Here is a 12655-nt window from a genome sequence, read left to right as displayed (position 1 = left end):
TATTAAGTTCAATCAACCCAGTACTCAGGGAGCCATCTTAATCAGAAAGGAATTTAATGAAAAGTCTTGGCTCCAATAAACACACTTTAATTATGACTGACTAATATTTATCCACAAAGAAGAATTTGTTTTACGATTATCCTGAGACCTGGAGGACGCCAAATACATCAGTTCAATAATAGAATGTCTAATTATACTATAATGGATTTATAATTGTGATATACTGCTTTGCAGCACACATGATTTATTTAGTGCATTTGCTTTTCAATGGATACATTAAGGCGTTTTTTAAAAAGCAACAGTAAAAAGGAGAAAAGGGCAGGAATTGGGAAAGGGAACCGAGTCAAATTTATACTAAACAGGATATCTTCCATGCACAAGACATGTTCGTATTCATTTATATCCCATCTGTCTTCCACTCAGGAATCAAAGGTGGCACAATATGGTCCCAGGTCAACCATATAGGCACTGTACAGACTCTTACCAGCTTTCCTTCAAAAAGGTTGGCTAAGTGCCTTCCAACCATTGCCCTAGGACCTTATAAAAGAAACAGTTTTAATATTTCCCCGTTAAAATAATCTGACTCAAAAATAGTCAGCTGGCAGCTCTTAGTCTAAATCCTGCCCAAAACAAGTTCATTGGTTCCTCAGGGGGTATTACTGAAGTTTAAATCGAGATATGATAAAAAGTGTCCATCCTCAGTTCAAGTGGTAATGCCCTTACCCTGGATGCTTTGAAGCTTTAAAAATCAAGCACTGGAAAAGGTGATCATGGATCTCTTGTAAGTTTAGTCCTCAAATAACCAAAATTAAGAGATAGCAAAGGCTTCAAATCCTGATAATGTGAGATTTACTTAATACAAAACAGTTTGGATAACAATGAAATGTCTGGTCTGATGCCTTTGAGATCAATTAAAAGGGCTGCCTTGTAATTTTGCAAATAACTGTTCTCCTTACTTGCTCAATTGCCTCTTTGTATTCTGTACTAGCCCTGCTTGTCCTCATTAGAAAACAAATGGTATTTACCAAAGAGCAAAGTGATCTAAAATAGGCACAAGGGGCAAGACAGTGGAATTAATTTATGTACTCAAAACTTTTTACAAAAGGATTACCAAGAGAATCTATGTTATGTTTAGGTAGCTAGTGTATCGCCTCTTAATGATGGAAATTTCATTGAAATTTAATTCTAAACAAAACCCAGTAACAAGCCTTTAGAATTTGTTTCAAATGGATTAATTGGTGGTATTGAAAAGTACCACAACAAAATTTCAGCTTAAGAGTAGTTTGGGTTTCTACACCACACATCATCCTCATCCTCATCTTGTTATTAATACTACACCTTTCTCACTGCGACTCAAGGTGGATTACGCACTGTAAGACATGAAATAAGACACTGTAAGACATGAATACAATATGAAACACTGCAGAAAGAAAATATAAGTAATTTGATATGACATAATAAACTCCCAGTAAGAGCATATCTATCAACAGCCCATACATAGAAATATAGTCTACAGTTCCTTTCCCTTTACAAAGACATCTTTTCAGTGGTACCTTTGGATTCGCTTTCTGTTCTTTTTCTACTAAGTACGAATTGTTGCTTCCTGGATTTTGAGTTGTGGACTATAATTCTGCTCAAACATCACCACAGAAAGTCCTTCCTATTGAAATGTATAGAGGATGAGCAGGAGGCTCAATGGCATATCTGTTCATATACCAACATTGTAGATGCCTTTCTTTTTCAGTTTCTTATCTAAAATGTACCAGTCACTTCTAGTCAGGCTTTATGCAAGTGAGTGTATGTTCTCAGTAGCAAAGCCTCAAAAATACCCATCTAATGAAGAGGTCTTGCACCTGCTTTTATCAAATGCGAGACTGAATAAATAATTCAATCAGCCTTCGACAATACAATTCAATCAGTAGATTATTACAATTTATATGGTGCCTAAAATGAAACAAAGGATTAAAATTAACATAGGTTCTTTCCCTGGATGGTTTTCAATCTGTGCAGACAGAAGTAAGGGTGAATCGAGCATAGTGCATACCTAGGCAAAAAATACATTTAGAGTTGTGTAGAGTTCATTTGCTTATAACCAAACAGACTTTTGCATATTAAAATGAAAAGTATTTCAGGTCATATCTGTGTTTTATGGTGAAGAATCCTCTTAGGCAACAACTCCTTGGGGAACTGCTACCTTGGGGACTCTGAGATGGGTGGGAAGGTGGCATAGAAATGTTTTAAATAAACAAACTCTGAAAGTTAAATAAAACTGACCAAATTCCAGTCCAAAGTTCAGAACATTGTCATCCCCTTTTAAATAAACTTTTCCCCACAGAAAATCAGTTTCATAAAAGAAACCTGTTCTTGCTAAAGAGTCATCCCAGAATAAATGGAGGTGGGGGAAAACTCTGATTAATACCTTTGTTTGTAGATACGGGGGCCTCCAGACTCTCCTGGTTGCCGCTGGCGGGGCCTGGTTGCCGCTGGCGGGTGGGGGAGAGCGAGGCATGGTGGTCGCCATGTTGGAGGGCTCGCCCAGCATTCCCCAGGCGGGCCCTCAGCCAATCAAATTCAAATCCCTGGCCGCTCAATCACGGGTTGCATGGGAATGCTCTGTGGGGGACGGCCTCTTTGTATTCTGTACAAAGAGGCCTGACAGAACATCTCTGTCTACCAGGACCGGTGGAAGGACAGTAAGTCCTGCTGGGCCCTGGTCTCACTAGATAGAGAGTTCCACCAGGTTGGAGCCAGGACTGAAAAAGCCCTTGCTGTGGTAGAGGTCAGGTGGGCCTCCCTGGGGCCAGGGATCACCAATAGTCGTTTGTCTCCTGATCAAAGCATCCTCTGAGGTATATATAGGGAGAGGTGGTCCCACAGATATGCTGGTCCCAGTCTGCATAGGGCTTTATAGGTTAGTACCAGAACCTTAAATCTACTCGACACTCCCATAATGACACGCACCACTGCATTTTGAACCAGCTGCAATCTCCAGATCAGACTCAAGGGAAGCCCTGTGTAGGATAGGCTATTAGTACAGATGTCTAAATAAGAACCATGTTCAAAGGTATATGCCAGTTTGTTTGCTTGTTTGTTTGCTTCAAGGCTGGAGGAACCACTTCCACTCTCAAGGAGGCATTAACCACCCCTTGGACCCGGTCAGCCAGCCCTCCTCTCCCCCTGCATATTTAATCAGCCAGGAAGGGCAAGGGTCATACAAGCAGGTGGTAAGCCTCACACTTCCAAGGATCCTCTACACATCCTCAGGCTGAATAAACTGAAAAGTATCCAAAACAACCAGACGTCAGCCCCCTGGCACCATCTGCCCCTGTCACTGCTAACGTAGAGTCCAAGTTGGAGCGGATACATTTTATCTGCAAAGTGTGGAGCAAAATGGTCACAATGGGCCACCAAACAGTCTACTTCTTATTGCAGGCCACATCCCAGCATGCCTTTGCCCATCCGGAAGAGCTCCGCTGGCCGATACTGTGCAGATGCAGTGGTTGTGGAAAAGTATTGTTTCTTTGCCACCATCACCACCACAGATTAGGCTTTAAAATGAGCTTTCACACGTTTTATCAGATTTGTCCGGAGTCTTCCTTCACTGTTGCTCTACCTGTTTCTCTTGTCTTTTCATTACTAGAGGGAGAAGCAGGGGAGGACTTTTGCTTTATTGCCCCTCTTGGACCATCTGTTTAGCCACTGTGGGAAACAAGATGTTGAACAGGATGAATCGTTGGTGTGATTAGCATATCTCATCTTATGTTCTTATTTTAGTCAGAAAGTGTTGAAATATATTCCATTGCTCAATACCAGTCGGACACAAGTATCTCAGATCGGTTACATTGAACCTGAAAACAGCTCTTTCATCTAAAAGAACATTTGTCTAAATTTTAGTTCTGGTTTCAGTAATGTAGTTGATTGAACTTCTATTCTAGGTTTGCACATATTAAACACCTTTAAACAGACACAGTATTCAGCAATGTCTAATTTTCTCCACATATAGTCACTAGAACAGAGTGACAGTTCCTTACATGAAGGACTAATTTGAATTGCTCTCTTTCATGCTTCATGGTTTCCCCAAAAGGAGGCAGGGAATTTTTTTAAGTGGGGGTAGACCTTGGGAAGAAGGTCTGTGTCACCAAAGGTGATCAAGAAGTAAAGAATTATGTAGAAATACTAGAGACATTGGTTTGTGAACTTCAGATACAAGAAGTTAAGTGACCAGGCACTATGGCTGTTGTGGGTTTTCCGGGCTGTATTGCCGTGGTCTTGGCAGCTGCTGGCGAAACGTCAGGAACTACAATGCCAAGACCACGGCAATACAGCCCGGAAAACCCACAACAGCCATCGTTCTCCAGCCGTGAAAGCCTTCGACAATACATTGACCAGGCACTGTTCCTCAAGTAGGGACATGCGATCTGGGTCTGGAATTTGGGGGGAAAGCCAGATTTTAGCTGATCTGACTAAATCTGGCTTTCCTGGATCAAATTAGAGAACCCCAGATCTGGACTCTGGATCAAACCCCCCCAGATAAATCTAAGTTAATCCTGGCTGGCTATTTCCCCTGGCATCTCCTGTGTTTTTTCCAAGAGGGAAAGCAGAGGCAGGAGGGAGGGGGGAATGAGTGGCCAATCATCTGTGCAGAAGCTCTCCTTGTCTGCCTGGCTTCTGTGAGTGAAACTGGTTCAACTGGGCTAAATTGCAACAATGTCACTTGCTTCAGTTTGGTTTGGGCAGAATTCTCTATTTTGACGTGATTCTCTGGTTTGATGTTAGTCTGCTTGCTTCACTTTTGTTCTAAGGGGATTCTATTCCCTTGCTTCAGTTGTTTGTGGTGGAACTGATGAAGATTCTCTGGTGTGATGTGATGTGTTGGTCCCCTTGCTTCACTTTGGTTCTTGGGGGATTCCATTCCCTTGCTTCAGTTTGGTTCTGTTGGGCTTTCTTTGGATTGATCTTGCTTTGAGGAGTGTGCCTCTGGCCAGTGGCAGCCTTGTCTCAGTGTGTTTTGGCCTGAAAGCCAACTTTGGCTTTTTCCAGCCATAGGAAACAATGGAGAGTGGCTGTGGGCAGCTTGCTCAGGGGGCACTTGGATGGTGTTGAGATTTCTCTGGGAGTGTGCCTCTGGCCAGTGGCAGCCTTGTCTCAGTGTGTTTTGGCCTGAAAGCCAACTTTGGCTTTTTCCAGCCATAGGAAACAATGGAGAGTGGCTGTGGGCAGCTTGCTCAGGGGGCACTTGGATGGTGTTGAGATTTCTCTGGGTTGAGTTTTTGGGATTGTGTCTTTGGCCAATGGCAGCCTTGCTCTTGTGATTTATTTTTGCCTCAGAGCCAGCTTGGAAATGTTTCTTCCATAAGTAATAGTGGAGAGTGGCTATTGGCACTTTGTTCAGGGGTCCAATCTTCCTGAAACTTGGGGAGTCTTTACATGACAGTCAGGAGCAGGTTCCATACAAATTTGGCAGAGTTTGCTTGAAACAAGACCCTGACAGCCCTTCTCCCCAATACCCTTGAATAGGTTTTCCCAGAGAAAATAAAGGCCAGATAAATCCAGGATCCTTTTATCTGTCTGAACTGAATCAGAGAATCTTTTCCAGATTTCAAGAATCCCAGATGTTTTTGGGAGCCCTGAAAACGGGATCCATATTTCCTGGATATTTTTGGTGCACACCCCTCCCTCAAAGCATTCAACCTTTATAAGCATTAATCTACTATAAATATTGGATATGCATGAGCACAGGACTAATGGTCAAACACAGCATTAGCCCACTTGACCTTTAAAATCCCTAACTGTACTATTTTGCAGGTATGACACTACACTGGAGGTAGTGAGAAGGGAGCATTCCCATGGCCTTTAAGATGTCCCCGGTTGCTGTCCCTGGTACAGGAGGAATAGCCACCCAGCAGTGCTGAAGCTAGGGAATAGGATGGTCTCTTGTACAGCAAACAAAGTTCCTGGTCTTCCTTGCCATTATACACCAAAATACAGGATTGAGATCACAGTCTTAAAGTAGTTTCCAAGGCTGAATTTTAACATATAAATAGAATCATGTAACTGTATAGCAGTATTTATAAACAACACAAGGGTTGGGGGGGAGTCAGTCTTCAAATAAGGTTCCTGGTATAAAAATAGTTCATGTGGAATGTTATTTATAGAACATACATTCTATTCTTGTGATCAGTTATTGAGTAAAATGTTAGTTATTGCATTTGTCTCACGTTTTGATCATTTCAGGAGCAAAGGAACAATACAGAACAGAAATGTATGACATGATTAATTCATAAACTTGATACTCTTAGAGGGTTTTCCACTTCAAAAAAATATTTAAATTTGTCTAATGTCTGCAATGTCCTTTTAGAGAACTAAAATTAATAAATAAGTTAGTAAAAATCCCGAAGGCAATAAAATTAAGTATGGCATGGAGATTTGTCTAGATGGGGGGGGGGGGGAATCAGTATAGAGTATCCCACAGCAGCACGTTTTACAAAAGGAATTAAAGCCATGAAATTAACATTTTAATGAAGCAGAGAGACCATTGACGTCAGGACTACTCACTGATTGCTGCTTCCAGGTGGCCTAATGAGATGAAAATGAAGTTTATATCCTCAGCTAGTCTAAGCCAGGCTTGTTTTGTGACTATGATTGAATTTAAATGAGAAGACGCTGCTGTGTGCAAACATGTCTAGGCTGGTTAGTAGCCTGTTCAAATCTAGGCATAATAAAAGCTTGATTTAAAATGCTTCAGTTAACAGAAAGCAACATTGAGACTGCCTATATTTCTCTCTGCCTCTACATCCTTCAATATGTAAACAAAGCCGATGTATGCAAGGAAAAATGATTTTGCAGCCAAGTTTTGTACCAGATTGCCTGAAGATCTTTATTCGAAAATAATATTCCAATGCACTTTTCTTGTATATAACTGTTGCCTCTCTATTCACCTATAAGGAAAAAGAGCTTAGTCTTGGGGAGCACAATTGGTTGGATTAATCACACATGACAGCAGCCCAAGTTCTTTTCTCTGCAAAGCCGAAATACCAGTGTAAGTAACAGTGCAATCCTAAACAGAGATACTCCAATCTAAGATCATTTTAGACTGGAGTAACTCTGTTTAGGATTACACTATAAATCACATAAAAATGACCTAGTCTTCAACCTCAGTACAGTGCAAGAGGCTCAAGGTGGCACAAGCTGTGAGAACATCCCTAGTTTCCATCTAAATTTAGAGACAGACATGGTTCTTTAATGACTAAGTGAAAACCACCATGCATGGGAGGGTACATGCTACTCAACAGCTTTTTGCCCCAGACTGTTTAATCCTGCATCTGATAAAAAGAACTATGGTTCTCCAAAGCTTATGCTACAATAAAGTTGGTTAGTCTTAAAGGTGCTACTAGACTCTTTACTATTGTTTAATCCTGAGCACTGTGTCACCTTTAACCACCTTCAGAATGGCTGAAGTGCAGATTTTCATTAGCTGTGAGAACATCCCTAGTTTCCATCAAAATTTACAGATAGACATGGTTCTTTAATGACTGAGTAAAAAGCACCATGCATGGGAGGGCAGATGCTACTCAACAAACAGCCTGTTTGTTGGGGGAGAAAGGGTTATAACAAAGAATCTTCTCTTCTTTTGAGGGGAGAGCTCACATGGCTTCTCCTGAGATCAAATAACTGAGAGAGGGGACTTCTCTCTCTATTGTCTCCTCCTCCTATACCAGCCAGGCCAAGTCAGAGTTCGAGGTGGCATCCGGTGTGTGTGTGCTGATTTGAGGAAATGTGAGAAGATGGCAGCAAGGGGGCTGGTGGAGATGGCCTTGGTGTGGTGCATCTCTCAAAGCAAGTAGAGAGCAGTGAGAGGCTAGGCAAGAGGTCAGGCTGCTGAAAGAGCAACACCAAGAGAGAGACCATGCACACACATGGCACTTTCTCTCCTCTGATTTTTCTGGAGTGTGCTGAACAACTCCTGCCCACTCTCCAGCCTTTTCTTTCTTTCTTCCAGCTGCTACCATAAAGTTGCCAGTTGCTAGATGCCTCCCCCCATTACTGTCACAAATGGAAGGTGGGGCAAAAATGTGAGAAGCTGGCAAGGAGGGAGGGGAGAGAAAGGGTGTGATGCAAAGGGAAGGAGTGGTCATAAAAACATATGAAGAGACTTGATGGATCATACCAGTGGTCCACCTAGTCCAGCATCGTTTCACAAAATGGCCAACCAGTTGCTATGAAGGGCCAATAACATGGCATAGAGGCCCAGGCCTTCCCCTGAAGTTGCCTCCTGGCACTGGTATTCAGAGATTCACTGCCCTGAATGTGGATGCCATTAGGAACAGCAAACCACTTTTAGAGGCTTCATAACTCCTTTTGTGTCCCAATCTACAGGTTGGGAAACACTCTGCTAGATATCACAAGTGATGACCTACACATTTTGTTTAGGAATGCTTGAACACCCACTGGCTCAACTCATGTCCTACTCACCAGGCACACACAAGGAGTCAGTTTTTAAACATCAGTTCAACTGTTCATCAACCTGTTCACAGCTGTTCAACAGGCTGCTTTTGCTGCATTCCTTCCAACAGTGCAATACAATGTAAATATATCAGCATCATTTTTCACACACAGTTTTGAAAAAAACTGATGCAAACCCGTTTGTCAGGCATTTGAGTCATTTGCTGTCAATCAATCAGATGAGTTGATCAGCTCACATCTGACTGTCTCATTCAAAGATGGTATATTCAAACGTGGAACACGGTTGACCCAAAATTTGTGCCTCTCTAATTTTGTTCTCTTTATTATTTGACTTTTCACAGAAGTTTTCTAGATAACATTTACATAGAGTTCATAAGTTGTGCCCAGATGCTTCCACCATGACCCTCTCCTTTCATGTATGTAGCTAGCAAAGAAAAAATACTTTTGTTCTCTAGTTCCGTGTGGACTTGAATTAACTGGAATGGCAAAACTCAGAAGCCTACCAAAATAAACACATCAGCATCTGACACGCTAAGCATTTTGGAAGCAATCTAGAATACCTTTAAGAGGATCTTCTAGACCACAGGTCCCCAGCCTTTCTGAGCCTGCAGGAACTTTTTGAATTCTGACACAGGGTGGTGGGTGCAACCACAAAATGTCAGGGAACAAATTTATGTATAATTCAATAGTAACTCTTCAGTATTTCAGGCAGCAGCTGTTTAACAGGATGCCTTTTAATCTGCAGAGCCAATCAGAAGAAAGCTGTGCTGAGCAAAAGCTCAACCTTGCCTCACCAACTTTCTAAAGGCACTTGGTGGATACCAGGAAAGTTGTCAGCAGGCACCGTGTTGTAGAGCCCTGTTCTAGACATTTTAGATTTTTTCTTTTACTTGTGTAGTTACTCCATTTAACAGTGTTCCCCCAAGTTTAGTGTATGAATATAAATAATTTGGTATAGCTAGAATGCATACTTACTAACTTACTTCCAGTATTTCATATTTCAAACCAAATTCTGCTTGTCCTTTTAGTAGCAGATACACTATTCTGATAATTGGGTTTGGGTCTTTAGATGCTAATAGAGTCAATTTCCTAAGGTGACTGACTTAAATTGATTAATCCACTTTTTTATTTGTGGTATGCAGGTACTATCCCTGCATGCCCAAACTTTAAGCCTTCCTCCTCCAAACATCTGTACATATTACAGTGAAAAAGAGATCTGAGGACATCACTCAGCACTCTCCACTTTTGTACAAATCATATACAGTAAGTGCTCTTCGCTTGTACATTTTAAAGAAAATTAACGGAACTTTCAGGTCACAAGAAGAGAGAGGGAGTTGCCACATATTGTCAAAGCAGCTTCCAAACAATTCTTTGTCCTGATTAACCAGGAGGCATTTTGGTGAAGGACTTAACATGCGACTCAAGTGTACCCACGAAGGCAGCCACAGTAACTCAGCAGCAAGTCCCACAAGTAGGGTGACTTGATAAAGTTGCCATTGTGATTGCAGAAATCACAACTAGATTGGGGGGTGGGTACAGGACATCTCCCAGGATATGGTTGGAAGGCTAAATGTGGGAGAGAGATCTTCTGGAATCCTGTGTTAGCCTCCTTGTGTTTCAGGATACTGATGCAATAAATATTAGTGAACAGGTTAGGTCATGTGTTATATTCTACACACATCAAATTGATGATGATTTTGACAATGTGCACTAGCCCTTACATATTGCAGTTAAACAACATAGCCTTTTAATACTTTGCCTTAATTCAACGAGAGTTATTTTTAACTGATTATATTTGCGAAACGTGTAGAAAAGCAGTCAGGAAGAAAGATATCCAGGCTTCATGGTTCTGATGGATCAGTTGCAAAGAGTTAGAATGAGCTATGTTAACTGAAGTTCTGCTATTCAAATAGTAGAGGGAGCATTATCCCTCAGAAAAAATCTTAACAACATAGCAATTTTTGTAACGTGTATGTTCATTACATGCTCTCCAGCTCATTTAGTACATTTTTTATTCTGGATTCACCTACCCTCTGTCACTGGCTCAAAGAGACATACAATAATAATGAGGCTGTAGTTCATGACCCTACAATTTATGCAGACAGCTGGGGCTGATTTTATACTTAATAATGTGATTGGCTGGTAAGACTGAACATTGTTCATACAGTTGCAATGAAACTGGGAAATTCACAGCTCCACAAGGTTGATACTCTTAACAGAGGCTGGGAAAACAGACAGCTGCCCATGTGTGTAGTCTAGATCAGCAATGCCAGCAGAGGATGCAGTTCGTTCATTCCTCTGGGGGCAGAGCCCCAGAAAGAGCAAAACCTCAAAAATACTAAGAGAAACAGTTCATACTGATTCAAGCGTCTCATATTCAAACCCTGACCCAAAAAGCATTTCTTCCAATTTGGCAAGAGAGTTCTTGAAGGCAAAGGATTGACAGAGATGGAGAAATTGGAAGAGGAAGAAGGAACCTAAGATAGCTTTGTAGACAGGTTGTTGCTCTGTCCTGGCAAACCGAAAGGCCAAGAGTAAATCTAGTCTCTCACTTCAACAGAGCTGGAAGGAGTATATTCTCAACTATGAACACAGGAGGAAAGAAAGATATGGCAACAATATTCTAGTTTCTCCATGCCCTTACTCATATGCTTCTCCTCTTCCATTGAGCGTGAAAGTGAATTTAACATGCATGATGAATCAGCAGCTAAACTTGAAAATGGACTCAAACGTTGGCATAGATGTTTATGAATTTAGTATTTGACTTTGTCAGATACATCAATTTCTAGCCATAACAGTGAAAAAACTGGGAAATTCAGTTAGCACCTCTGAGAACACAACTCTGTTGTTAAGGGTTTTTAAACAAAAATAATTTGATTCTACAAACTGTAATAAAGCAAACCTCACAGACTTATAAATTTAACATGTCAGCACAGGAAAAAAGTTTGGATGACACCATTGACATTCTGCAGTATAATTTTAAGAATGATTCACCAAAATTTCAAACTCTGTTTATATTCAGAAGCTGAACTACTGGAGCTAAGATTAATATTTAATATAGTTAACATTCCAGCAGTGAAGAATGACGTTATTTCTCTCGTGGAAGCTGTTGTTCAGTCTATAAAAAAACAGAAATTGTTAAGCCAGCAGGGTCATAGACTGGAAACAACACACACTTCACTGAATTTCTGAGTATGGAGTCACACTCCCACCCAGCCTAAAATCCTAAAGACTTTTATGTTTAACTACTAATAAAGGGCTACTATCAAGGCTTAAAAAATATTATGGCCCATGAAAACTAATGTTTTTAATTTTATTAAATAAAGCCTCATTTAAAAAGTAACACCAACTATTATATGCATGTAAGTTCTGTCAAGTTATAATCAAATTATGGTGATCCCATTAAGGGGTTTTCAAGGCAAATGAAGAGCAGAGATGGTTTTCCAGTGCCTTCGAGGATCCAGAGGAGTTAGCTGTGTTAGTCTGTAGTTGCAAAATAGTAAAAAGTCCAGTAGCACCTTTAAGCTTATGACTCAATAAAGTTGGTTAGTCTGAAAGGTGCTACTGGACTTTTTACTATTTTTCTCTGAGGAGTCATCCTTGGTGGGTGACCCATCCAAGTACCAACCCCAATTAGCTTCTGAGATATACCAAGATCAGGCTATACTATGCCACCTTTCAAACTACCGCTATTATACTGGGTAGTAAAAACCTAAGGACACAGTGAAAAATTTAAATATATAAGCAGAATGATTATTTTCTCTCTTGCAAATTTAGGAACTATCTTTTCAGCCAGTCGAAGAGCAAGTTTAATGAGGTAAAGGGCTAGAGAAAAAGAAAATACTGTTTTCAAGTAACTAAGAGGCAAGAACATTTCTTGGAAGATGCAATTCTAAAAGTATTTGGCAAGCATTCGAAAATCCCTCAGCACAAACTTGATGAGGGTCAGTTGGCTGTCCTGTGAAATACTAAGCTGAATTCTTTTATGTCGTAAATTGGTAAAATGTGCATGGGCTAAATTTACGCCTCTACTTCTATCAACTAACACCCTTTTTTGGTATCATCTTTGTTCTGGGACAATATTTTCAATTTGTCAATGCAGGCTCAAGGAGTAATCTGAAAGGAATCAGCCTGAACAAAGCAAGCAAATGGATAAAAAGTAAAAGGCCTTTTAAGGTATGTGAAATTAGAA

At 40.8% G+C, this 12655-nt stretch overlaps 1 protein-coding gene across 7 annotated transcripts in view; it reads right to left on the bottom strand.

Annotated features, from left to right (window-relative positions):
- The window catches only part of LCLAT1 (lysocardiolipin acyltransferase 1), a 235550-nt gene that overhangs the window by 59426 nt on the left and 163469 nt on the right, over positions 1-12655 (bottom strand). The window contains exon 8 of one of the 7 annotated variants that reach the window (XM_054979036.1): positions 10900-11581. The exons of the other annotated variants lie outside the window; for them this stretch is intronic. Coding sequence (XP_054835011.1) covers positions 11577-11581 — 5 coding nt within the window. The 3' untranslated portion in view covers positions 10900-11576. Of the gene's footprint in view, positions 1-10899; positions 11582-12655 lie in introns of those variants that run through there. 7 annotated transcript variants of the gene reach the window in all.

The sequence above is a fragment of the Eublepharis macularius genome, chromosome 1 (assembly GCF_028583425.1).
Source record: "Eublepharis macularius isolate TG4126 chromosome 1, MPM_Emac_v1.0, whole genome shotgun sequence".
Taxonomy (NCBI): Eukaryota; Metazoa; Chordata; class Lepidosauria; order Squamata; family Eublepharidae; genus Eublepharis; species Eublepharis macularius.
The sequence above is the reverse complement of the archived record's forward strand: the minus strand, read 5'-3'. Positions and strand labels throughout refer to the sequence as shown.